The sequence below is a fragment of the Marmota flaviventris genome, chromosome 5, assembly GCF_047511675.1.
Source record: "Marmota flaviventris isolate mMarFla1 chromosome 5, mMarFla1.hap1, whole genome shotgun sequence".
In the NCBI taxonomy this organism is placed as follows: domain Eukaryota; kingdom Metazoa; phylum Chordata; class Mammalia; order Rodentia; family Sciuridae; genus Marmota; species Marmota flaviventris.
Window position 1 is genome coordinate 154180943 of NC_092502.1, and position 26201 is coordinate 154207143.

Below are 26201 nucleotides of genomic sequence, written 5' to 3' on the forward strand. Positions count from 1 at the left end.
TGCAGAGTCACACCGGTAGTGTAATTGTGCATGTATAAAGGGTAATGATGTCCATTTCATTCCACTGTCCTTCCCATCCCCACATCCTCTCCCCTCTCTCACTCCCCTCTGCACAGTCCAAAGTTCCTTTATTCTCATCCCCCAATTATAAATCAGCATCTGCTTATTAGAGAGAACAATCAGCCTTTGGTTTTTTGGGTTTAGCTTATTTTGCTTAGTATAATATTCTCCAGTTCCATCCATTTACTGGCAAATACCATAATTTCATTCTTCTTCAAGGCTGAGTAATATTCCGTTGTGTATATGTACCACATTTTCTTTATCCATTCATCTGTTGAAGGGCATCTTGGTTGGTTCCATAGTTTAGCTATTGTGAATTGAGCTGCCATAAACATTGATGTGGCTACATTACTGTATTATGCTGATTTTAAGTCCTTTGGGTGTAAACTGAGGAGTGGGATAGCTGGGTCAAACGGTGGTTTCATTCCAAGTTTTCTAAGGAATCTCCATACTGCTTTCCAGATTGGTTGCACCGATTTGCAGTCCCACCAGCAATGTATGAGTGTACCTTTTCCCCCTCACATCCTCGCCAACACTTATTGTTGTTTGTATTCTTGATAAATGCTATTCTGACTGGAGTAGATGGAATCTTAGACTAGTTTTGATTTGCATTTCTCTAATCACTAGAGATGATGAACATTTTTTCATATGTTTGGTGTATGTATTTTTTCTGTGAAGTGTCAAGTTCCTTAGCCCATTTATTGATTGGGTTATTTATTTATTTATTTATTGCGTGTTAAGTTTTTTGGGTTCTTTATGTATCCTGGAGATTTGTCCTCTATCTGAGGTGCATGCAGTAAAGATTTTCTTCCATTCTGTAGGCTCTCTCTTCATATTATTGATCGTTTCCTTTTTTGAGCAGAAGATTTTTAGTTTGAGTCCATTTCACTTATTGATTTTTGATTTTGCTTCCTCGTGCTTTAGGAGTCTGGTTAAAGAAGTCAGTTCCTAAGCCCACATTGTGGAGATTTGGTCGTACTTTTTCTTCTATTAACTACAGGGTCTCTGCTCTAGCGCCTACATCTTTAATCCACTTTGAGTTGATTTTTGTGCAGGGTGAGACACAGAGGTTTAATTTCATTTTGCTACATATGGATTTCTAGTTTTCCAGCACCATCTGTTGAATAGGCTATCTTTTTTCCAGTGAATGTTTTTGGCACCTTTGTCTAGTATGAGACAACCTTATTTATGTGGGTTTGTTTCTGTCTTCCATTCTGTACCATTGGTCTACCTGCCTATTTTGGTGCCAGTACCATGCTGTTATTATTTTTTCACTATCGCTCTGTAGTATAGTCTAAGGTCTGGTATTGTGATGCCTCCTGCCTCACTTTTCTTGCTAAGGATTGCTTTGGCTATTCAGGTCTCTTGTTTTTCCAAATGAATTTCATGACTGCCTTTCCTAGTCCCATGAAGAACAGGAGCTCTGCTTAAGAGGGTCCTGTGCACAGGACTTTCAAAGACTTTGTTTTCTTCTACTTTCTGGAAACTGCTCTCCCTTCTGGCCAGGGATGGGAACAGTGAGCCATGACCAGCCCCGCTTTACCGTCCACGCCATTCCCTGCGTCTTGGTTCTGTGGGAGCCGGGCAGTGGGTAAGTCTTCCCGGGTGTCATGATGCCGTTTCAGGTTCTGCCTTCTCTACACAGACCTGTTATTTCTATTCTAGGAAGTCATTACATCCATGGATTGCTTCAAACGCTACAATCACATTTGGCAAAAGGAGAAAGAAGAGACTGTTATGACATTTATTACGCAAAACCCTTTGCTTTCTGAATTTGAGTCCCAGATTCTGTATTTCCAAAACCTGGAGCAGGAAATTAATGCTGAGCCTGAATATATCTGTGTGGGTTCCATTGCTCTGTTCACAGGTTGGTTCATTTTCTTTCAGACACTTACATAAAAGGTATCTTTTTTTAAATCCCTTTACCTAGATTAGTATTCCAGAGAGCTCTAGCTATCTTAAGGATTGACTTTGCTTTCATGGGCTTCTAGCTTTAAGACCAATTTGTAGAATTGTTTTTAATTCCCTTCTGCATAATTATTTATTCTGGACTATTTGGAATACTTTGATGCTAAACCTTGGAGATAAAGGCTGGTTTAGAGAAAGAGGATACAATCTGTTGTATTTAGAATCAAGATTCATCCTTCCTTCAATAAATAATGGTAACAAACATTTGAGACTTGTCTCAGAGGGTTTTGATAGGTATCTTTTTTTCAAAGCATTTCAAAATGCATTTTGAATTGTTGCAAAAACAGGCTTTACAAAATGAATGAGCGTATAATGATTCGAAAATGTTTTCCCCAGTTTAATTTTCATGTTTTCGAGAGTTACAGGCTGCAGAGTACTCACTGGGAGTGAACACGGTGCTACTGCACTGTGTCTTTTCACACTGATCCAGTTTTTCAAACTGAACTCTGGATATTTGGGTTGTACAGCTGACTTGAAATTTGCCCTAACCACTGAGACAAAAGCCTGGATGCTTGTCATCGGCCGCCACTGTAACAGAAAATACAGGAGCGAGATGGAAAGCATCTTCACCCTGGTGGAAGAATTCAGTAAGAAACTGAGTCGTCCAATTAAGGACCTAGATGATATTCGGATCGCGATGGCCACCCTGAGAGAAATCAGGGAGCAGCAAATCCCCATCGACTTTCAAGTAGGACCTGTCGAGGTAACGGATCCCTGTTTGTTTAGAGCAGAGACGTTTTCATATGTAGAAGCCACTGACGTATGGTCCAGGTCTGGGCTGGAGTTACAAACGGTGCAGACCCAAGAACCACTGTGGTAATGATGATGCTTGACCTTTGTCCAGTTCCTTTCGTGGGCCAGTCCTCATCCACGACATGCCATCCAAGGTCCCCGAGAACAGGGCCTGTGATGACAGTTTCTAAGTTAAATATTTACTGATAAGCCCTGACCAGAGGAGGGGAGTGAAGGAAACAGGAAAGGACAGTGGTGTCAAAGCTAAGTGACAGCGTGGTTTCAGCTGTCGGCTAAATTCAGCCCGATCCCCGGGAGCTGCCCCCAGGAACTTCACCACACCTGGTCCCACCTTGAGGCCAGGGAGACTGACCCTTTGCCCCCAGGCCAGTGGTCACTGAGGAGGCTCCCGTGCAACAGAAGGCAGGGTTCCAGGGAGGGAGGCAGGGTGGTCCTTACAACTCTCAGGAGTTGGGAACAGGCTCAAAGAACTGTGCAGCTTGACCCGTGTTGCACACCACTGTGGTTTTTGTGCCATATCTTTTCCACAAAGAAATCGTGTATCAGAAGTGGGTCATGTATGTACTTTTTACAAAAAATGCCAGACATAAAACATCGTCATTTTATCACGTGGTAATTAAATGTCTGGTCTTACCCTCGGATGGTCGAGATCAGACTCCAGCCTCACATTTTCCACAGTACTCTTTGTATTTCTAACGATTTCACGATCCTGTGAGGATAGTACAGATCACTACACATTTATCCTTTGTCGTGTGGGGCCTTGGGGTCCCGTCTTCCATCACGTTCTTCTTGGGAATGGAAACATCAAGGCAAACAGTCTGCTCCTTGTGCAGGACCAGGGAATTCCCGGGGTTTGAAGAGGAGGTGAAGTAGTTGACAGTAGCATTTTCTCCTCCTTGGGAGTTAAGACAGAAGTGGAGTCAAGGTGTCAGGATGACAGTATAACCTTTATGCTGATAGAGCTCATTCAGAAGACGTAACGGAGTGCACCTCTCTGGTTATCGCTTTCCCTATCCACCAAAGTGCGTGCACACACCCTGGACTTGAGAGCACTAAATCCCAGGATCAGTGTACTTTCTTACCTATCAGAGGCAACCCTGGAACACCGCAGGCCTCTCTGTTACCCTGGTCCACATTTGTGGTACGGAGGGACCGGTCACAGGAGTGCTTTCAAGAAGGTAGAGGGAAGAGGGAGAAAGGCCCAGGGCCATGCTTGCCCAAATCAACATTCCCTGCCCCCCAAAATCAGCAGTCAGGTCTCATTTCTCCTCTGTGGGGAGGAGTAATGGTGGGAAAAGAGGCCAGGGATATTTAGGGAAAATAATTTCTTATGGCACCAAACTCTGCTTATTTTAATTTTTCAGCTGAAAGAGTGATCCCAGGTGTTGCAGTCTGGGGGCAATGATTTGGCCCAGGTTCTGACTCAAGAACACCCACTTAGGTCTGACTACTGGAACCGCTTAGCGACAAAGTGGCATGGGACCAAGTTCAAATTCTGATTTATTTTGTTACTCTAATATTAGAATTTAAATTGTTTTAATGCTTTCAACTTACTTGATATGATTGTGTAGTCTTCAAGTACAATCTGGAGGCCTAAGTAAAGCTATCTTTTATTTGCAATTTGTAGTTTAAAAAATGCATTTAAAATGATATTTTTAGATACTAGCAAAGATCCTGTAGCATAGCCAGGGAATTTCCTAGTTTCCAGGATGAGGAAATGGGAGATGAGTAGCTCAGTTGCTCTTGTAAGTTCTTAAATTTGCAAGTACAGTAACTGGAATCCTGAGGGTGAGGTCATGATCACCCTGTCATACTGGTCTCTTCCCCTCTGATGCTTCAGTGAATGACCGTGTGTGGGTTTCTGTGTCTGTCAGAAATCAAGCCTCTCTTCTTTCACGTAGGAATCTTATGCCCTGCTTAACAAATACGGACTTCTGGTAGCCAAGGAAGAGATGGACAAGGTTGACACTCTGCGCTATGCTTGGGAGAAGCTCCTGGCACGTGCCAGCGAAGTTCAGAATGAATTGGTCTCTCTACAGCCCGGTTTCAGGAAAGAGCTTATTAGCACTGTGGAGGTCTTCCTCCAAGACTGTCACCAGTTTTATCTGGACTATGATTTGGTATGACTTTGGCTTTCTCTGTGTTTATTTTCAGGGAAGAGTAAAAACAACACACAACATGCTATTGTTTGAAAACGATGTGTTGAATTTCATAAAACTTTTTTAGAAATTGGGATTTTTACCTATTATATATGTATATATATATATTAGTTGTAGGTGGACACAATACCTTTATTTATTTATTTATATATGGTGCTGGGGATCAAACCCAGTGCCTCACGCATGCTAGGCAAGTGCTCTACCACTGAGCCACAACCCTGACCCTGGGATTTTATTTTTGCAGAAGAATTTCATAAAGTATTTTCTTTCCATAATTCCTTCCCCTTAAAGTTCATCAGAAAAATTTCAAACGAAATGGGGGATTTAAAAGTGCTATTCATATTGTATGGTTGGTCTGTTACTGAGATTGCTTAATAGCTTTCTGAATTTCTAAATTCAAATATAAATACTGTTCCTCCTTTCCAAAGCATTCCTTAGTTTTACAAATGAACGAAGCGCGTGCCAGGCACTGTCCTTTGTGCTGAAGATACAGTGGTGGGGAAGACAGATGGAGCCCTTGTCCCATGGAGACCATATTTTAATCATATGTATGGGGTTTAGTGCAGAATCTCCTAGTGGAAATGTGGTGTGTAATGAGATCCATTTCCAGCTAATTATCATGTGCTACACAAGAGAAATATGTATAGCATGGGGTAAATTTCAAACCTGTTAACTAGTAGCACACCAAACCACAAAGCTAATAAAGTTTGAGGTTGAACCCATGTACTCACTTCATAAATGAAGAAGCACAGAGACATTTAAGTATCGTAATGTAGGGAAAATTAATTGTAATATTGTGTATACGGTTCACTTTACAAGTAGGTATTAGAGTGTTGAAGTCTGCAAGTTAATAGCATTAGCATTTCTGCTGAAACGGAAGGATGTGCTTCCTCCAGAGGAGCCATTGAGTCTTTTTTGCCTGTGTCATCTAAGAAGTGAATAATGCATATTTAGAATTTTCAAGGCCTCTTAACTTATGGAAGTAGCATTAACTTGGGTTTTTTCAGACTTGAGACACAGTTCCAACTGAATCACTTTCTGAGTCATTTTTACCCATCAAAACTATTTTCCTATTATGTATATGACGTGTATGAAAACAACTTAGGTACTCAAACACTTTGAGCTTATGAAATTTGTATGCATTTCATTTTATGTTTAACTGTTTTGCCTCAGAATGGTCCGATGGCCAGTGGCTTGAAGCCTCAGGAAGCCAGTGATAGGCTTATCATGTTTCAGGTAACATTTCAATTTCTACAACTTTTCCAAATAATGAAAACCTTGTTGAGTTTAAAACTTACATATGCTTTTTAAAGACATAAAAGCTTATTGTGGAATATGAGATGCATTTACATTTTTTAAAAAAGTCTTTATTTTATTTATTTATTTTTATGTGGTGCTGAGGATGGAACCCAGTGCTTCACATGTGCTAGACAAGCATTCTACCACCGAGCCACAACCTCAGTCCGCCATTTACCTTTTTATGTGTATATGATTTGTTGTGGTTCCCATTAGAAGGGGTTTCTGTGAATTAATTGCACTTATTAAGTGTTCTTAGTTATGTATGTCAGAGATCATAATTCTTGTTTCTTTGCTAGTATTCTCACTTCCGTGTTTGTTCATGTGTAAATCATTTTGATAAGTTTTCACTTGTGTTGTTTTTAGAATCAGTTTGATAATATCTATCGGAAATACATCACCTACACTGGCGGAGAGGAACTGTTTGGTCTGCCTGTGACGCAGTATCCCCAGCTTCTTGAAATAAAGAAACAACTAAATCTGCTACAGAAGATATACACACTGTACAACAGTGTCATAGAAACAGTGAATGGCTATCAAGATATCCTTTGGTCGGAAGTGAATATTGAAAAAATCAACAGTGAGCTCTTAGAATTCCAGAACAGGTGAGAAATGAGATGCCCGGCATGCCAGAGCTATGGCTTCAAAGGCTTGCTTCTGGGATGGACCGTTGGGTTTGCTTTCCACCCCGGACGCTTCAGAAGCACATGGTGCTGCCTTGTTGTTGTTTGTTGACAGCATCCTCATGAATCGTTCTGTTAATTGCCCCTATGTGGTGAGAGAGGTGCCTCCGCTAAACCTGGATGAATCTTGTCAGGCCTTTCCTGCAGTGTGGAGGGAGCTGGGCTTTATTTGTATTACATGTCTCAAACATTTGAAGTTAATGTTAGCTACTTTCCTGGAATCAAAGCAAGAGGCCCGTGGTTTGTCATTTTGCGTGCTGAACCCAAGGAAGATGGGCGTCCCTTGTCATGCGTGTGAGCTGATGTGCTGTGCTGTGCTTTGAATTTAGTATGTTCTCCCCATCTGTTTGTAGAGTTGAAATGGATTCAGAGGCACCTCTAACCTTTGGTGTAATGCTTCTACCTAAGTAATTGTTATGAGGGATGGAAAAAAAAAAACTTTGTTGACTTGGAGAAACGATTTTATGTAATACATGCCAGTATATTAAACTAAGAGATAATGTCTAAATTGTGAAATTTCAAAATCAGATAGGTATTTGAAAAGACTTCTTTGTGCTTTTGCAGTGCTGGGACTTGAACCTGGGGCCTTGTGCATGCTAGGCAAGCCCTCAATCACTGAACTCCACACTGGTTCCTCTTCACAGGTGTCGGAAGCTGCCCCGGGCACTAAAGGACTGGCAGGCTTTTCTGGACCTGAAGAAGACCATTGATGATTTCAGCGAGTGCTGCCCCCTGCTGGAATACATGGCCAGTAAAGCCATGATGGAGAGGCACTGGGCAAGGATCGCCGCTGTCACTGGGCACAGTCTGGATGTGGGGAATGAAACCTTCAAGTTGAGAAACATCATGGAGGCACCTCTTCTGAAGTACAAAGAGGAAATAGAGGTATAGCTCGTCAAGTATGATGTGGAGGAAGATCTGAAGGTCTGATGGGATTTATTCCATAGCACTCCCATATTGTGGGGCAAACCACATTAGGACAATTGGAACTCTTGTCATTCAGCCCTAACTCCTGAGCAAGTGGTTGTCCAGTGCATACCTATGCGACAGGTTCTGAGGTGGGGACATAAAGGTGTATTCCTGTATTCAGAGGTCATTAAATAATCAGTAAAATAATCATGCGAATCGAAGTGTAGTTATAAGCTGTAGTAAATGCCACTGAAGGAAAAGTATGCTATCAATGACAGCCTGTGACACAGGGGTTTGTCGCTTCCGGGGATGATAAAGGTAGGGCAAGCTGGGCTGGCTGGGTGAGTGAGCATGGCCATGTAGTGGAGATGAGGAGCTGTGTAAGCGCAAAGAGGACCATTCCAGGAAGAGAGGAAATCATGTGTGAAGTATCTGAAAGATGTTGGAGCAAGCAAAAGATGGCTGTGTGTCTTGGCTATGGAGGAAGAGGAGAGAAGAGACAGCAGAGGCCTGGAAGGGGACTGAACCTAACACATCTTATTGGCTTTAGTCCTAGGGCAACGGGGACCACCTGGGGGATGTGTCTCCAGAGGGGATGACACAGTTAGGTTTGCATTTCTTAAAGATTATCCTGATGGTCAAGTGCAGGGGAGAATGATAGCAAAACCAACAGGGAGCTTTGGCAAGAGATGCTGGCTTGTTGCCAGGGGAGGAGTTAATGAGCCTGGAGAGGAGAGGAGAGACCCCAGGAATTTTTAGGAGGTGAAACTGTGTAGAATTTGTTGATGGAGGGACTGTGGTAGGAGAAAGATGGGGAGGGGATAACGATGCTCTGTGGCTTTCCTGTGGAGAGGTCTGGGTGGGCGATCAGCTCATGTGGAGACTGGTGATATTGTAAAGGGATTGCTTTGGGTGACAAGGGCAGAGATCGAGAGGGCAGAGAGCTTGCGTTTGGACAGGAGTTTGATATCTCACAGGTTGTGTTTGGGGTTCTCCTGAAACATCCAAGCAGAGAAGCCCAGTAGGCAAATGGATGTGGGTCTCAGCTGGAGATATGAGAGATCACCAGACACACGGGAATGGATCAGCTCACCCAGAAAGGGAATGCAGTGTGAGGAGAAATGAGGGCAGAGACGGGCTCAGCTCATGGTCTGGGAGAAGATGAAGCTGCAAGTGAGACTGAGAGAGCGACCAGAAACCCCAGGTTGCTGCTAAATTCCTCCCCTCACTGTGTTTGTTGAGTTTAGAGATGAATCAGAAGCATTATGTTTTGAGTCTGTGATTAAGGTTCAAAATATAAAAGGTCACTATATCTTTCCTATTATCTTTCTGGAACAGTTTTGTGGGAGCTTTTATAAATGAAGCTTCTCTTTAGTCATCGTTATCCCCGTCTCCTTCCACATTTATATCTATGCATACACAACAATGAGCACTTACCATTTTGATAGGACATCTGTATCAGTGCGGTGAAGGAGAGAGACATCGAACAGAAGCTGAAGCAAGTGATTAATGAATGGGACAGCAAAACATTCACATTTGGCAGTTTTAAAACCCGTGGAGAGCTGCTCCTGCGAGGAGACAGCACCTCAGAAATCATCGCCAACGTGGAGGACAGTTTGATGTTGCTGAGTTCTCTCCTGAGCAACAGGTGGGAAAACCATCTACCGTGGCCCTTATATTTGAGAATCACCATAACGGACATTCCAAGGGAAGTTAAGAAAAACGCATTGCAATCATACCCTTCATACAAATAAAATACTTGCTTTAGGTTTAGCCTTTGGCACAGCTCATGTAACAATGATTTTATTTCATTATCTTCTATTTGTGGGATGTGTCTGAGATAGAGTGGACAAAATAATGCTACATGTAATTAACCACTTGGATCTCGCTGAACATTTCGACTTTGCTTCACTGCACAGCTGACAGTTCTACAGGCCCTGGGTCCCAGGGGGAACATTATTCTGAATTCCAGAATGATCATTCTACTTGAAAAAAAGCTTTTTGCTAACACTTATGGACTAGAATTCTTAGTTATGTACATATTCCATTGAGATGACAGATCAAGATACAGGATGAATTTGATTCATAAAGAGGAGTAACATTGCATAGTGAAAGGCCAGGCTAATAGTTCTATTGGATTATTTTATGGTAACAACAAAGCCATCACATTTTGGACATGGAAACTGTAGACTCAGGAACTTAAATTTGCTTGAAATGTGAAAGCGATGAGCTTTCCCTTGCTTTTTCCAAAATATATATTTTTTTGTTCTTAATAAATGGTAATTGTATAATATGTGGATACCATAAAGATATGAATTTATTGTGCATTCTAGCTTTAAAATATCACTCTCCTCCCTGGACACACGTGTATCAATACTTCAAATATAGGAAGTGCCATCTCTTTAAACCTGTATTGATAAAAAATTCCTCTTCCATTTTCTTGGTACTCCCAAGTATCATGGGATATAAAATTAGGTTTTGGAGATTTAGACTGTTGGTGATGTCAAGTTTGGACTGCTCAGGATCTGGTGAGCTTTAGAAAACTTAGTCACATACAACTTAAATATGCATACAACTTAAAGAGTTAAGATTTTTAAAAGGGGTTTTAATTCAAAAAATAACATCAATACAACAGAAATGAAACATTGAGCATGTTTCTTATTTTAGGTACAACATGCCATTCAAAGCCCAAATTCAAAAGTGGGTTCAGTACCTTTCCAATTCAACAGACATCATCGAGAACTGGATGACCGTGCAAAACTTGTGGATTTATCTGGAAGCTGTCTTTGTGGGAGGAGACATTGCCAAGCAACTGCCCAAGGTTTTTGAATTTTTAAATATTTCCTTGAGTTTTTTTTTTTTTCAATTAGAGAAAAAAATCCAAGAACTAATAACCTCTTAAAGAATGCAGTAATATTTTAATCTTTATTGCACGCCTGCCCCCAGAATTTTTGTTTTCTGCTGTGGATGTTGTTCTTCAGAGTCAGTGAGGAATTGTGGAAAGCAAAAGGGCAATACAGAGAATAAGAATGCAATGAAACCGTGATGTTTGGCAGGAAACCAAGGGTTAAAAAAACAGACTGTGAATTCCCACATAATTGACGTGCTTCTTCAGGTAATGTGGAGGTAGAACTGGAGCAGTGTGGAATTATGGTATAGTTATCTTGACAATGGTTGGATAATTTGTTCTTCTACAGCTGACATTTAAAAATAATGCACAGTATACAATGTACTCAATTATCTCTGTACTGTAAGATTGAGGGGTGGAAATCGTGCAGGGAGGAAGCTCCGAAACTTGAAGGTTTTCTCAAGATGCTGAGTCTGTTTTTCCATCACATTGTCATTATCTAACTATGTATACCTGGGGTATATTTAGAAATTTTTTTAAAAAGACATTTTAACCAAATCTCAAGAACTCATTCAATTACCAAAAGTTGTTTGCAACATTATAGTTTTAACAACATATTTGAGCTTTAACAATCTATTTGAGCATGATAATGTTGACTCTTCATGTAGGTTTTATAATCTTTTCTTTGGTTAGTTTTTAGTTATAGAAGGCAGCTGTTATCCAATTGTAAGGCAGAGCATTTGTTTTTTGGTCAACAGTGAAATGTATTTATATGCTAAAATTTTAAATATTTACTTATTATTTTTTGATTTATATTTGGGCATGTTTTTCTTATTGGGTAGGAAAAAATCTAAAATTGGACTTAATGAAAATTTTCACATGATGTTAAAGAAGTGAGGTAAAGTTTCTTGCTCCCATATTTGATAGTATACTCTCATTGGTAATATATAGAAAGTTTTAGGGAAAAAGTTATTTATATTCTCTCAAAATGATCTGTTTTCCACTTTTTCCTGAAAAAATGAATTTTTTTTGTAACATAAGTTATACTAGGATTAATTTTTTATTCATATTTTAAGTGTTTGTCCCCCACCCCAAACATATGAAGAGTTAAATACTTAGTGTAGGAAACTTGAAAATAGAAAATTCACTCCATTTAGAAATATGCATGAAAAATAATTGGGAATGTCCTTCCCTCTTAAATCCTCTTGTACAGTATTATTAATTTTATGTCATTTTCTTGTTTATACTTAAAATAATGAAAGTATCCAGGGTTGAGCTAAAGATACTTACTTAATAAAGGGAGTGATATAATGCAAAAGACCTAGAAGTCAGAACATGTGTGACAGTAGGCATGTGTAGCGTGGGTGTCTGGCCTCCGCTGGAGATTTGTGAGATGCTCTGCCCTTGAGATGACAGAAGTGTCCAAATGTGCTTGTTATGTCATTCTTATAGGAAGCCAAGCGCTTTTCCAATATAGATAAATCTTGGGTGAAGATCATGACTCGGGCACATGAAATGCCAAATGTGGTCCAGTGTTGTGTTGGAGATGAGACCCTGGGGCAGCTCCTGCCACACCTGCTGGACCAGCTGGAAATATGCCAGAAATCCCTTACTGGGTAAGTTCACTGGCTCTTTGAAAGCCGCCAGATCTTAGGGAGAAAAGGGAACATGGAAAGGAGGTAGAATTAGTGGGTTGTGTTTTCTTCACTAAGACTTAATTCATGTACAAAGTTGTGTGCAGTTAAACCTTATCTTCTCTCCAAACACTTACTCTGTTGGTCCTGATGTTGGACTCAGAACTTGGGTTACTTCCCTCACTGATGTAAGATCATGAAAATATTCTCTTACAGTCCTTGCTTTTTAAATGAATATACCTGTTTTTTTTTTCTGATATTCTTCTGGATAAATGTCTATACAGCTAAAATATTTCATTAACTCATTATATGAAACAGTATGTGTATATAAGCAGTCAGGATTATAGAGAAATAAGACGTTGAGTTGGAATCCTTTTGTGAAAGTTGAAGCGTCCAGGGCTGGGGTTGTAGCTCAGTGGTAGAGCACTTGCCTCCCATGTGTGAGACACTGGGTCCAATCCTCAGCACCACATAATAAATAAATAAATAAACGAAAGATATGTGCCCATCTACAAAAACATTAAAAAAAAAAGAAAGTTGAAGAGTCCAAGTAAGACGATGTCTAACATAATATCTATCAATGTACCCATGCACACATGTGTAGGCTTGGTGAATTGCAAGAGTCATAAAGTTTCTCTATTTTATTGTTCTTGGTTAATAGAAATAGAACCACTTGAGTATAACCATGTTAAATAGTAATCTAAGGGTACCTTGATGCTCATGGCAGACACTCAGTCTAAGCATTTAATAACGAGGTCTTGAATAATGAGGTCTCCTTGGCTAACTCTGGGAGAGAGATGATCTTTTCCCATGTGTATGTCCTAATGTCCTCATCACCTGTAATGGGGTCCTCACAAGCTAACCAGCTTGTCCTATGCACTTGGGAGCCCAGATTACCTAAGGCAGGTGCTCTCATAGACATAGGTGATGATTAAAATATTGGACTTTGAGTGGCACTGTGGAAGGATCTCTGTGAAGTAAATAGAGAAATTTATAAAACTTGAACAAAAAAGTGACTAAGCTAAAAATGGAAGAAATACTATATGATAACATATAATACATATAAGTAATATGTATTATTTATTCTTGGCCAACCAGAAGATGTTTTCAGTTGGTTACTACAAAATAATAAAGTAATAAGATAGTTTAGGTCCAAGGAAAAGAAGGGTTTATAAACTAAGATGATAAAACTGATGCAAAAACCCTGAAAATTGACCTCAGATTCAGAGACCAAAAGTTATTCCTAAAGATGAAAGCAAAAGGTGACATATGATTAGGTACAACACCAATAGGTTCCATTACATAAAAGATACTAGTTGCTCAGGAAAACATTTATTTCTTTTGTCCTTGAGTTGATACCTTGGAGGCATTGTGCGTGTGTGTGTGTGTATTAAAAAGGATCCATGAGCAGAATCCTCACCTACATTTTTATCCCAGTGTGGGTCACACATGAGTCATTCTAGTGGAATAGCTTGAGCCCAGAAATAGGATAGGATGACTGCACAGACGACAACAAATCCTTTGTGAATTTCATTTTTTTTGATGGAAGGCATTGGATATTGTAAAATGTGAGAGATTTAAGCCCTGGCAAGAATCCAGTGGATATTTGAGCCATATTGCTGGTTAAGAACAAATGCATATATGACAATGGTTTGCTCAGTTGGTATCCATTTAGGAACATTGAAGGGTCAAAATAAGACCATGCCTAAACAAATGTCTAATCCACTACCTTGGGAGTAGTCAGTAAGAGCTTGAGGTGGGGCAGAAATTTTCTTTAGCAAATGTTTGTAAGTTCCCTCTAATTTAAGTTGTGGGTGTTCCAAAGCAGTATGCTGTAGAATATGCCCAGAAATCCTTTCCTTTGGGGGACTGACCTATGCAGCTTTATTAAACACCATCATCATAGCCTGTGCCAGTGCTAGGAAATCACCTTTTAACTATGTGCTTTAAAAAAAAAAATGCAAGTAAGTCTTCCAAAATGAACTCTCAAGTATTAATGGCTTGATTTGCTTTATAAAATTGTCATATCAATCAAATAACCATTGAAGGATATTTGACAAAAAAAAATTTTTGTTTTCAAATGATTGACATTTTGGCATTTTTTAAAACCTCTTCAGAAGATAAAGTCTAAAGTTATTCACAGTTTGTTTATTAAGTTTTTTTTTTTTTTTTTTTTTTTGTCTTTTGACAGTTACCAAGGTAAGGTTGCATGCCAAAATGCCTAGTATAAACCCTTGAGTACTCCTATTTACACAAAAGCAATATCCACCCAAGCTATCAAGGATTGGCATGGACAGGAAGAGTCTCCATACCAATCAGATCATAGTTTGGGGGGGCAGGTATGAGTCCATGAAGACGTCGCCTTGCCCACCCCATCACAGAAGCTGGGTTGACCTACTCCACGAGGCTTCTCCAGCCTGGTCTAACCAGAGAGAAAACATTAGCTGATTTCTCACCAGAATCAGACTAGGAATACAAATCAGTAGGGAAGTTACTAAGAATAAAAATTCAAGCTACACGAATGAGAAAAATTGGTTTATTAAATAATAAAATGAACGGTTTCAAGTGAAGGAAAATTAGAAAACCACCACCACCACCAACAACAACAAAATTAAACATTATAGAAGAAGAGTAAGACTAAGAAAATGAGATGTGTAAGGGCAGATGCTGGGCGGCCTGTTTTCATCCTACCCCCATCCCCCCACCCCATGAAACTTTGCACTTTTTCACACACCCAGAATAAATGGATCCAGTCGCCACACATCAGCTTGTAATTCACATTTTACGAAGCATCCTGGTCAGAGTCAGAGAGGACGATTACAACCCACACACCAAGCCTTGCCCATTATCTCACCCAAGACATGTCCACTTCTTCCCCAAATCCCCACTTATTGTTTCTCCCTTCCTTTTTTATTTTTTTGCCTCTTTGTGAAAAATAACCTCACTTGTGTCTTGAAGAATTTGGCTCTTGAGTGGCCTGCACCTCCCACTCAGCAGAACACGTCCAGGGGTCCTGACACCTCTGGGGTTCCTCACATGTGTCCTTGAGACGGCCACCACGCTCTGGTTTCTGATCCCTGTGATCTGCTACCACACGCTCTTTTTTCCTGGGAAGAGAATTCTGCTGCTATGATATGGGGATGTTTTCTCATAATTTTACACAGGAAACAAATAAATAATACAGATGACAAGGAAGAGTAGAAAGTTTTTCAAAAATCTCAGAGTTTAAAACAGACCAGTAAAGTTTCAAAAAGAAACTTCAATTAAAACCACAATCATGTCCCGTGTGGTCGTGCGTGCCTGCAGTCCCAGCTGCTCGGGAGATGGAGGCAGGTGGCTCTCATGAGATCTTAAGACCAGAGGCCAGCTGTGGCAAGCATGAGACCCTGTCTCAAAAAAACCACCCCAGCCAACCCCAAACAAGGCCAAAAGCCATAATAAACAATTGGAAAAGTAAAAATGCCAAACCATAAAAAAGAAGCTACAATAATCAGAACAAAATATGCTAGAAAATGAGAGCAATAGATTAAAAAAAAAAAAAGGTAGAATGAATATATCCATAGTATGAGAAATCACCATATCATAAAGTGCAGGGGAAAGTGCGTGGATCGGGGGGTGGGGGCTTCCCCTGCACTCCCACAGCTCCTGGAGGCAGGCACCCCTTCAGAAGTTCACCCACAGCTAGATCTGCTTCTGCTCTGATGGAGGGCTATTGGATTCTCTTTTAAGATACAACTTCTAAGACACGCAGATGGCGTGGAGTCTTTTTTGCTGTGCTTGGAGACACAACAAAACCAAAAAGCAAAACCCCAAACTCTCTTTTGTGTATTTTATCCTGTTTTCTCCAAAGGAAGCACAGGATCTTTCAGACCAAGCAAAATGTATGCCTTAGGTTTGCGAAAGATAAAGAAATTCTGCCACCAACTGTGAAAAAAATGTCTCCTTATCAGAATGTGGGATGCTGTTTGACAAATCCCAAAGCCACAAGCCAGACATCAAGTCACAAGGGAAATCAGATTGCGATCTTTCTTCCCTTCCATCCAGGTTAATTTGTTCCTAAGAAAAGGTTAGCTTTGTGTGTTCATAGAAGTCTACCTTTTCGCTCCTTGCTTAGATACTTGGAGAAAAAACGCCTCTGCTTTCCTCGATTCTTCTTCGTGTCAGATCCTGCTCTTCTGGAGATCCTGGGGCAGGCCTCGGATTCCCACACTATCCAAGCCCATTTGCTGAATGTATTTGACAACATCAAAACGGTCAAGTTCCATGAGAAGGTTTGCCTAACTTCAATTGTTGGTCAACAATGACCAAACTTAGCCTATCGACTCTCTGTCTTAAGCAGCTCTCTGATGCTGTGTTTACAAAGGATGGTCCATTTATTCTTGCCCAGTGATTAAAAAGAAACTTTGGGGCCAAATTTACCTTCAGAACAGTGTGTGGCTTCTTAATATCCAAGGTGCAGACTAGAAAGAAAAATAATAGTTTAATATGACCAGGAAAGCAGTGTGTGCAGCGCTCAGAATTTTACATGGCGAGGTAACTACCTAGAGAGCCAACAAGACAAAGACACTGATGGCTCATAATAAAGTGCTTTGACTAAGCAGAATTCTTGTAGGGATTTGATTATTTTAGTCAGGCTTCAGAAAGTTTTGATATGCTTTCTTAAAACATTTTTTTTGTTTGTTTGTTTTACATTCCTAATGTGTTTGTAAAATCATGGAATTGTATGACCAAAGAGGTCATTCAACTTGAGGGACACTGCTGCCAGAAGTGTCCTAATCTATCCTTCTAATCTGTCCTTCCACCTAAAATTCTCTAGGAAAGGGAACTTCCCTTTTGACATTTAGTCAGTCCTCTGGTGTTTCATATAAATCCTTAGTAGCATTCCTTTATTCATCTTAGCACTTAATTTAATTTATTGCATAACTAACAGATGTCATCCTTAACTATGGGAATACATCCACCCTGGGAACTTGTGCTCTGGCTGGAGTAGACAGAAAGTAACACACTGAGCCTACAGAGTGCAGTGAGCGCTGTGGTAGAGTTACTTCACAGTCAGCAATTAAAAGTCAGTCACTGTGGTCAATCCCTCACTATGCCCCAGATGTGAGGCTATTCCTGGGATTCTAAGGAAAAATGAATCATAATCAACATTAAAATGGTTTTATGCAATGTGACACCGAAGAGAAATTTGACAATTAAATTGTTGGTGATTTTGGACTTCCATTATTGTTATCGTGCTTTTATTAAGCACAAGGAGCAGGGGCATACCTGTCAGGGAGCCCTAACTGGGTGCATGGGGTGTCAGGAAAGGTGTCCTGCAGGAGAATATCCACTTGGACTGGTTTTATGAAGGTGAGTGGAACGTAGCCAGGTAGGTGAAGAAGACAGCAGGGTGTGGTCAGGGGGAAGGGCACCTGGTGAGGACAGGGAGGTGTGTGTAGCCCAGGATGTCAGAGCGCTGGGGTGTGGGGGTGGATTAGGCCTTCATGGCTTGGGACAGCAAGAGTGTGCTCTCTGTTCTGGAGGGGAAAGTCAGAGGTAAGATGGCGGCAGTGTTGGGTCTTGCTGGAAGTTCTGAAGGAGAGGTTTTCCACGTCTCTAACATGATTTCTCCTGGTGGTCAGCAATCCTTGGAGGTTTTGTTGTTGTTTGTTTGTTTTTAATTGTAGACAACACTTTATCACCTCAATGTCTGCTTTTGATTTCAGATATTCTTTCTGGGTGTTTTTGTGTCTAAATCGCCCTCTTCTTATAACTTTACTTATTACAACACCCTGATCCAATATGACCTCCTCTTAGCTACACCTGCAGAGACTCTTTTTAAACAATGCCCCATTCACAGGTACTGAGACTTACAACTTCAATGTTTTGGGCATACACTTCCACCCAGAAGAGGGAGCGATGGGCAAAGGAAGAAAGAGGAACAGGCTAGATTCCAAAGTCCAAGGGCCTCGCACTGTGCAATTCCATTTCATTCGAGTGTGACAGAAAGCCACAGGAAGCTTCTAAGTGGGGCAGTGACCTGAGCTGGGTTGCGCTGCAGTGTGGGAGGTGGAATGAGAGCAGCAGGGTGGAAAAGCTGAACAACTCTAGCAGAGCCGGACAGGAGAGGCAGAGGGGAGGGAAAGCAGGATGGACAGGAATGGTCAAGACCAGTGCTTCTTGTTGACCACGAGTGTGCACGTTGAAGGGAGCTAATCAGTCAGAACTGCTTCTTGATGTTTTGCTTAAGTCTTGCTGCTACAGCCCTAGAATTTCTCACTGTCTCCAGCTGTAGATTGCAGATAAGTTAGGCTTCCTCATTGGTTGATTAAAAGCCCACAGATCCTTAGCCTCTGTTCATAGCTCTTGCTTCTTAAGATTGCATTTCTTTTTTTTTTTTTTTTTTTCTTGTTCCTTCCATAAGGATTCTACAACCAGGGCAGATCCTGGTTTTATGGGTTCTAAATATTATAACATTACAAATACAGAATTATATTCAGAAATCCAGAAAGGGTCCATGTAAATGAGGAACCAGAATCTTACGATTCATTAGATACCTGGAGCATCATTGCTGTCTACAAGTGAAGAGGACTTCATTAGTACATCCCTAAATCTGAGTGCAAATGGATGTTCTTTATATTTTTATTTTTTAATTTTTTAAAGTTTTAGATGGACACAATACCCTTATTTATTTATTCACTTGTTTTTTTATATGGTTCCGAGTGAATTAGGATTCCCCACGCCCCCGCCCTTACTGGCATTGAACCCAGAGGCATTTTATTAGTGAGCCACATCCCCTTTAATTTTTTTTTTTTTAAATTTTAAGACAGGATCTTGCTAAGTTGTTTAGGGCCTTGCTAAATTGTTAAGGCTAGTTTTGAACTTGTGATCCTCCTGCTTCAGCCTTTGGAGCCCCTGGCACCAAGTGTGATTTTCTTAGTGTCAGTGTTGTTCTCCAGCATTGCATGTTCAGAGGATGGAAGAGGACCATTGGAACCTGTGTCTTGGAACTCCAAATGCTCTGTTCTTCTCATTATGCTTCATGGAAACTGAAGTTCAAGACCACAGAGGAGCTGGGGTTGATTAGAAACCGTTATGTGACAACAAGTCCCAGTAAAGAACACTGTGTTTGGCCCAGAATTGGAAACACTTTGTAATTACTTTCTGCTATTGATCATGTTGACCAGGTCACTTCTGATGTCAACTTGAGACTCTTACAGTGTGGAATTACAGGCTCTTAGGGAGCCCCGTTTCATTTGGGAAACTCAAGAGGTTTTTTCACCACCACATTTGTTTTAAATATTTCTTTTAGAAAATAAGCTTACTCCCTTAGAGTATTAGCTATTTGGAATCAATTGAGGGTTCCTCTTAAGATTTCATGGCAAACTACTTTTATTGTTTTGAAAAAGACTTCATATCATGTTTTGTCTTATTGTTTATAATCTGTAGCTTAACTTTCTATGGGAAGGAAAACATGACAGGGAATGAAAGAAAAGGAAAAAATTATTTCTCATTTTTTTTTAAATGAATGTAACAGTCTCTTTCCTCTTCTATCATAGGTGTATGATCGGATTCTGTCCATCTCGTCCCGGGAGGGGGAGACCATCGAGTTGCACAGACCCGTGATGGCTGAGGGCAACGTGGAGGTGTGGCTCAATTCTCTCCTGGAGGAATCACAGTCTTCATTACACCTTGTGATTCGCCAGGCAGCTGCAAATATCCAAGAAGCAGGGTTCCAACTGATCGAATTTCTTTCTTCCTTCCCTGCTCAGGTCAGTGTTTTGAAATTGGAAGGCCTTTTTTTTTTTTTTTTTCTCTTTTAACAAAATAGTCATCTTAAATCTCGGCTATTGGTTATTGTAAGCCTCACCAATGCATAACACTGAACCAATATTAAATTTTCATAAAGATTTATTAAGTCTAGATAAGCTTAAAGATTTTTCACTGCAAACGATTTGGCCACATAGAAGGTATAGACTTAAATATGTATTTTGGTTGTAGAGATACTGGACTTACTTTAACTTAAAAGAGTTTTGTCTTTCCCTGCTGAACCTCAACATGTAACAATGTATATAAATCATAACAATATACTTAGTGGGCACTCAGCTAGAAAAATGAAAAATACATTTCAGCATTTAAATGCAGGAAACAAGCTAGGCGTGGAGGCGCATGCCTATAATTTCAGTGGTTCCAGAGGCTGAGACAGGAGGATCAAGAGTTCAAAGCCAGCCTCAGCAATAGTGAGGCATTAAGCAACTCAGTGAGACCCTGTCTCTAAATAAAATACAAAATAGGGCTGGGGATGTGGCTCAGTGGTTGAGTACCCCTGAGTTCATTCCCCAGTACCTCCCCACCACCAAAAAAAAAAAAAAAAAAAAAAAAAAAAAAGAAAGAAAGAAAATACAGGAAACAATGTTTTCTTAGTCATTGTGATGAATAAAGAGTTCATGAGTATAAAAACAACACAGTGAATCCCACCACTACCTTTATCTATAAGAATAGTAATCTAATTAAAATAAGATATATTCCATGTTTGTATAATTGTATAAAAATGGATTCTGCTGTTATATATAACTAAAAAGAACCAATAAAATTTTTTTGTGAGCATCTACTATGTGTAAACACTGTGCTAGTTTGGTAAAGCAGATTTAAGACACATTCTTTACCTGAAAGTAACTTAAAATCTATCTAGGAAGAAATGTGATTTAATCATAAGTGGCTTAAAATTGTAAGAAGAAAATGATAGACATATGATGGTGCTATACATACTTAGTTACCCAGTAAACTATGTAAACAGCGTTTCCATGGGTTTTGAAACAAGCTGTCGATTTGATGTAATCAAAGCTTTACATTTGTATGCTAATCACAATTATTCATTATGCTGCAATTAATATTTAAATATGTAAATATTCCATATAAAGCCTTCTTTATTTCTAAAAGGTTGGATTATTAGGAATTCAAATGATATGGACACGGGATTCAGAAGAAGCCCTTAGAAATGCCAAGTTTGATAAAAAAATCATGCAGAGGACCAATCAGTCCTTCCTGGAGCTGCTAAACACACTGATAGACATCACTACGAAGGATCTGAGTTCCTTGGAACGAGTGAAATATGAGACTTTGATTACTATTCATGTGCACCAGAGGGACATCTTTGACGACCTGGTAAACTCTTCATAACTGCTGTGGCGTATACAAGAGAGCAAGCAGTAGGCACGCCCGTGTTTAGTTGCTGGAATTAGTTAGATTGAACTGAAGGAAAATGTTTGATTCAGGAGTCATCTTCTTGATCAGACCTTGTTTATCAGACTATCTCTTCTGCCTTAAACTGAAATTTCCATCATTTTCTCATGATCTCTACTGTTATTGAGGCAACTAGACTTTCTCTTCAAATTCTTCATGTGATTATTTTAAATGCATCCTGAAAATCTTTATTGGTCTTGTGTTCCTTTTAGTTACTGATTGAAGATCACTGGTTTCTTGCTGCAGAAATTATGACTAATATTGCTACTAGAGCTTTTGAGGGATTCTTTTAGGGCTTCTGATAGATCACATCCTTACTTAACAAGTTTTGGTACCTTTTATGTCATTGATGGCAACGTGGTCTTTCCTAACACAGCCTGTGACATTCAGGTGTCATGCAGATTTTTGCCTTTAAAAAGAAAACAGGATGGAGAAGGAGAATTCAGTGGCTATTAAAAATGGGAAATGTGAAAAAAAAAGAAATTTGTCCTCTACCATAAAATACAACATTAGATAAGAGGCAAGAAGCTCTCTCTTACTTTCATAATCATTTTCTGAATTGTGTCTCAACCCCATTATGTAAAAAAGATTATGAAAGATTGGTCCTGATGGAATGGAAATAAAAGGCAGCACATTCAAGCTATTTTGTGCTAATCTCCTCTCCTAATAGTTAAGCGCACTGTTTGCCTCTCTGAGAAATAAAGGGCTCAGGGATAATTTTCGATTTCTTATTTGTCAAAGAAAAATGATTAAAGTGGCTTAAAATTTTGGTTGAAAAATCCAGACAAAAGCTTTGCCGGGCAATAACTTGTCATTTAGATGTTAGAAAATTTTGCCTGCTGCAAATTCCTAGGAAAAGTAATTAATGGATTAAAAAAAAAAACCCTCAATGTACTTTGACATAATCTTAAGAAATGCCTTTTTCCTAATGAGATTGTTTAGCTCTGCCTTTGTATGCCATTACATGTTTTTCACAGATTATAATTCATGGTTGGGCTATGGTCTTGGACAATTAAGGGTGAAATTTAAGAAATGAATCTTATTATTAAACTATGTACTGTCATTTAAATCAGAGGGGCATGATTAGGGGTTCTCTTGAGTTTCCTAGTCTCATGTCTTCTGAGTTTTTATTTTTTGATGAATAAATGAGTGGGTTGGGTGATGACGTTGTCCATGGCTTTGAGCTACTTGGGTCGTCTGCGAGTTCCATTTCTTTTACTTTATGTTCTACGTAAATGCCGATGTGTATGTTTAATTAGTGATTCTCATCTCGGTTTTGACATACACCTTTTGAATTTCAGTGTCACATGCACGTCAAGAGCCCTACGGACTTCGAGTGGCTGAAACAGTGCAGATTTTATTTTAATGAAGATACTGACAAGATGATGATTCACATCACCGATGTGGCTTTCGTCTATCAGAATGAATTTTTAGGCTGCACTGACAGGCTTGTCATAACTCCACTCACAGACAGGTGATGGAAGAATCTTGGGATTCTGCAGCCTCCTCTCTCCGCTCCCAGGTTGCTCCGGGGACACTGGCTTCATGCCTCTTTAGGGTTTGTAGAATCTTTCCCACCAAAGCCCTTGAGGTTTAGCAGGTCTAGCTTTACACCTGTGTCTTCACATGGGATTTAGGTTGTGGCTGATAGAGACCTGATTCCCTTGCCTTCAGTCTTATGGAGCCAACGTGTAAATGTCCCTGTGGACAACTGGGCAAGAAAGGGAATTATGGCTGTGTGTCGCCCGTGCAAATCCCAGCAGGCCTTGAAGGCTCAGTTAGTAGTGGTGGGACCTGTTGTCCTTCCAGAGAGGCAATTAAGATGATTGGTTAGCAGGAAAGAAATTACGGATCAGCACAAATGAAAGCAGTGGGGAGGACACCAGCCGGGCGTGGGATGTTGTCGGTGCTTTCCTGCGTGTGTCCTTGGCTGGTCCTGTTGGCTGCAGCCTCCACTGCAGCCTCCCTAGCTCTGTCTCCTTATCAGGAAGATGAACTAGGCTGGCTCCTGCGGCCCTTCTGGCACTAGTATTCAGTCCAGTGTGAATTCCCTGACATCCGCCACGTTGCATATTCTCTGTTAAGAGGTGAACTCAATACTTATTGTGGCCATTTGACTGGCTTTAGTCTTCCCATATTGTATGTGTCTTTGTCAGCTGTTTCACTGCTGTGACCAAAAGACCTGACAAGAACAATCTTAAGGAGGAAACATTTGGGGCTCACGGTTTCAGAAGTCCAGTCCATAGACAGCCCCCTCCATTTCTCAGGGCTTGAGATGAGGCAGGACAACATGGCAGAGGGTGGCAGAGGGAAGCAGCTCAAGAATGACACCAGGAAGCAGATCTCTCTAAGACTAAGCTCAGCTCACCAAATATAAACCCCAAAGGCTCACCCCAATGCCCCACCTCCTCCAGCCTCACCCCACCTGCCCTCAGTTACAACTCAGTGAATCCCACCAGGTGATCAACTCACTGACTGGGTCAAGGCTCTCCTAAGCCAACCATTTCACCTCTAAACCTTCTTGCCTTGTCTCTCACATGAACTTTTGGGGGACACTTTACATCTAAACCAAAACAAATGGTTCAACCATAACATCTAACAAAGTGTCACGTCTTATACCATAAATGTATGCAATTATAATTGGTCTAGTAAAAACATTAATTTAAAAATGTGGAGCACTCCCCAGTAGGAACTTACCTCGAACGACTTGTCAGTTAGCTCCTACCTCCTCTTTTTCATGTCCCACCTCTTCCTTCCTTTCCTCTCTTTCCTCTGAAGGCTGTGTTTGCCATTTTGTTGAGAAGACAGCTCTGCATGGGAGGAATAGATGGATTATAGGTAGGGAAGAGGGGAGGGAGGGAAAGGGAGGGGGCAGGGGGTTAGCAAGGATGGTGGAATGTGAGGGACATCATTATCCAAAGTGCATGTATGAAGACACAAATTGGATGCCAACCTACTTTATATACAAACAGAGATATGAAAAACTGTGTTATATATGTGTAATGAGAATTGTAATGCGCCCCCCCCCCCCACCCCCAAAGGCAGCTCTGCTCGTGTCCCACAGTCTTACCGTGCACACTCCAGCAGGCACCTGTCCTGAGCTGTTGCTTTCTCTCCTGGTTCCCTGGATGGGTCCTCTGTGCTGCCCTCCAGAGTCAGCAGCACCTTCACTGACACCAGGGTCTCCTCTCTGGAGTGTCTTCAGTGTCCCCTCATCAACACACACATGCTGCAGTTGCTTCTATAAAGAGACCCATCCTGCGTGGCCCCAACTTCCTTACCGTTTCTGTGCGCCAACAAAACCCCTCCAAAGCTCGATTTCCCTCCTCCTAGGTTGCCTGAAGTTACTGCACTCGGGCTCCTGGTGTTGACTTTCTTTTGCTACAGTCCCAACCCCTTAAGTTTATCAGCTTGAGCAACTCAAGTGCATTATGTGTACACATCCGCACACCAGGATTCTGATGCGGTGTCATGGGGCTGCATTTGGGTGTCAGCAGAGCTGTGTTCTTCCTGGAGGTTCTGGGAGGACAGTGTCCTGCTCTTCCAGGTTCTTGGTTGAACTCCTTTTTGGGTGGTTGTAGGACTAGATCCCCATGTTCTTACTGCTAGCAGAGGGTCATCAGGTTCTAAGAGCCACATTCCTTGACGTCCTTCCTCCGTCTTCAAAGCCAGGGTCCTTCATGCTTCCGACCTCCTCTCCATCCATCCCAGGGCTGTGACCTGCTCTTCTGCATTCGTTTTTAAAGGGCTCATGAGAATAGAGTCCACCAGGTAATCCAGGATCATCTCCCCTCCTCAGGGTCCTGACATTGATGACATCTGCAAAGTCCCTTTAGCCACATAAGGGGACGTGTTTACGGGTTCCAGGGATAAGAGCATGGACATCTTTGGGGACCAATATCCTGTCCTCTGACTTTCCACCACCACTTGGCTAATGCAGCTCTTGCGAGTCACCCACACCTTCAGGTCACCAAACGTGGTGGTCATGTCTGGATCTCGCCTTCTTGGCTCGGCGCTAGTGGCCGCCCAGCTGTCTGTCTCCTTCTGGAAGCACTTTCTTCACCCTCACCTGGCTCCTCCTGGTCTGGTTGTCTCTTCCTACCTGCTCCTTCTGGGTCCTCTTCCTCTCCTGGACCTCTCCCCACCTACGCCCATTCCATAGATGATGTCACCTGGCTTTAAATGCCATCTAGATGTTGGCTTCCATCTCTGCATCCAGCCAGGGTTCTCCCTGAACTCCAGACACAGGCATCCCCCCTGCCTCCATGATGGTCGTCCCACCAACACCCACTTTCTTGTCACCTCCTTCTCTTCTGTAAGTGGCCGTTCTATTTTATCACAGTGGTGGGGAAATGGGATGGTCAGAATAGTGGTCCCCTGAAAGGTGTCCGTGTCCTAATCCCTGAAATCTGTGACTATGGTACCCTCCTGAAGCTGGACCCCAAACTCCTTGGATCTTTGGGTGCTAAATAAGTATTTTCTGAAAGAATTGATCACTTCTAAATTTGCATCTTTATGGTGAAGCATGTAAGTTATTCAGAAGAATGGAAAGTGGAAACTATGAGAGGAAAAACTGTTTTTTCTCAAAATGCTGAGCTGATTAGTTTTTATCCTCCTGAAAGTTCGGATCTTTCAGGTCTTAAAACTTGAGAACGTAAAAAGCAAA

At 41.0% G+C, this 26201-nt stretch overlaps 1 protein-coding gene across 1 annotated transcript in view; it reads left to right on the forward strand.

The window, feature by feature from the left end:
* The window catches only part of Dnah5 (dynein axonemal heavy chain 5), a 249331-nt gene that overhangs the window by 92910 nt on the left and 130220 nt on the right, over window positions 1-26201 (forward strand). Inside the window, exons 24-36 of the mRNA XM_071612820.1 lie at window positions 1726-1927; window positions 2496-2731; window positions 4683-4901; window positions 6114-6176; window positions 6603-6841; window positions 7564-7804; window positions 9277-9476; window positions 10496-10649; window positions 12129-12292; window positions 16425-16581; window positions 19852-20064; window positions 21233-21457; window positions 22837-23009. Coding sequence (XP_071468921.1) covers window positions 1726-1927; window positions 2496-2731; window positions 4683-4901; window positions 6114-6176; window positions 6603-6841; window positions 7564-7804; window positions 9277-9476; window positions 10496-10649; window positions 12129-12292; window positions 16425-16581; window positions 19852-20064; window positions 21233-21457; window positions 22837-23009 — 2486 coding nt within the window. The remainder of the gene's footprint in view (window positions 1-1725; window positions 1928-2495; window positions 2732-4682; window positions 4902-6113; window positions 6177-6602; window positions 6842-7563; window positions 7805-9276; window positions 9477-10495; window positions 10650-12128; window positions 12293-16424; window positions 16582-19851; window positions 20065-21232; window positions 21458-22836; window positions 23010-26201) is intronic.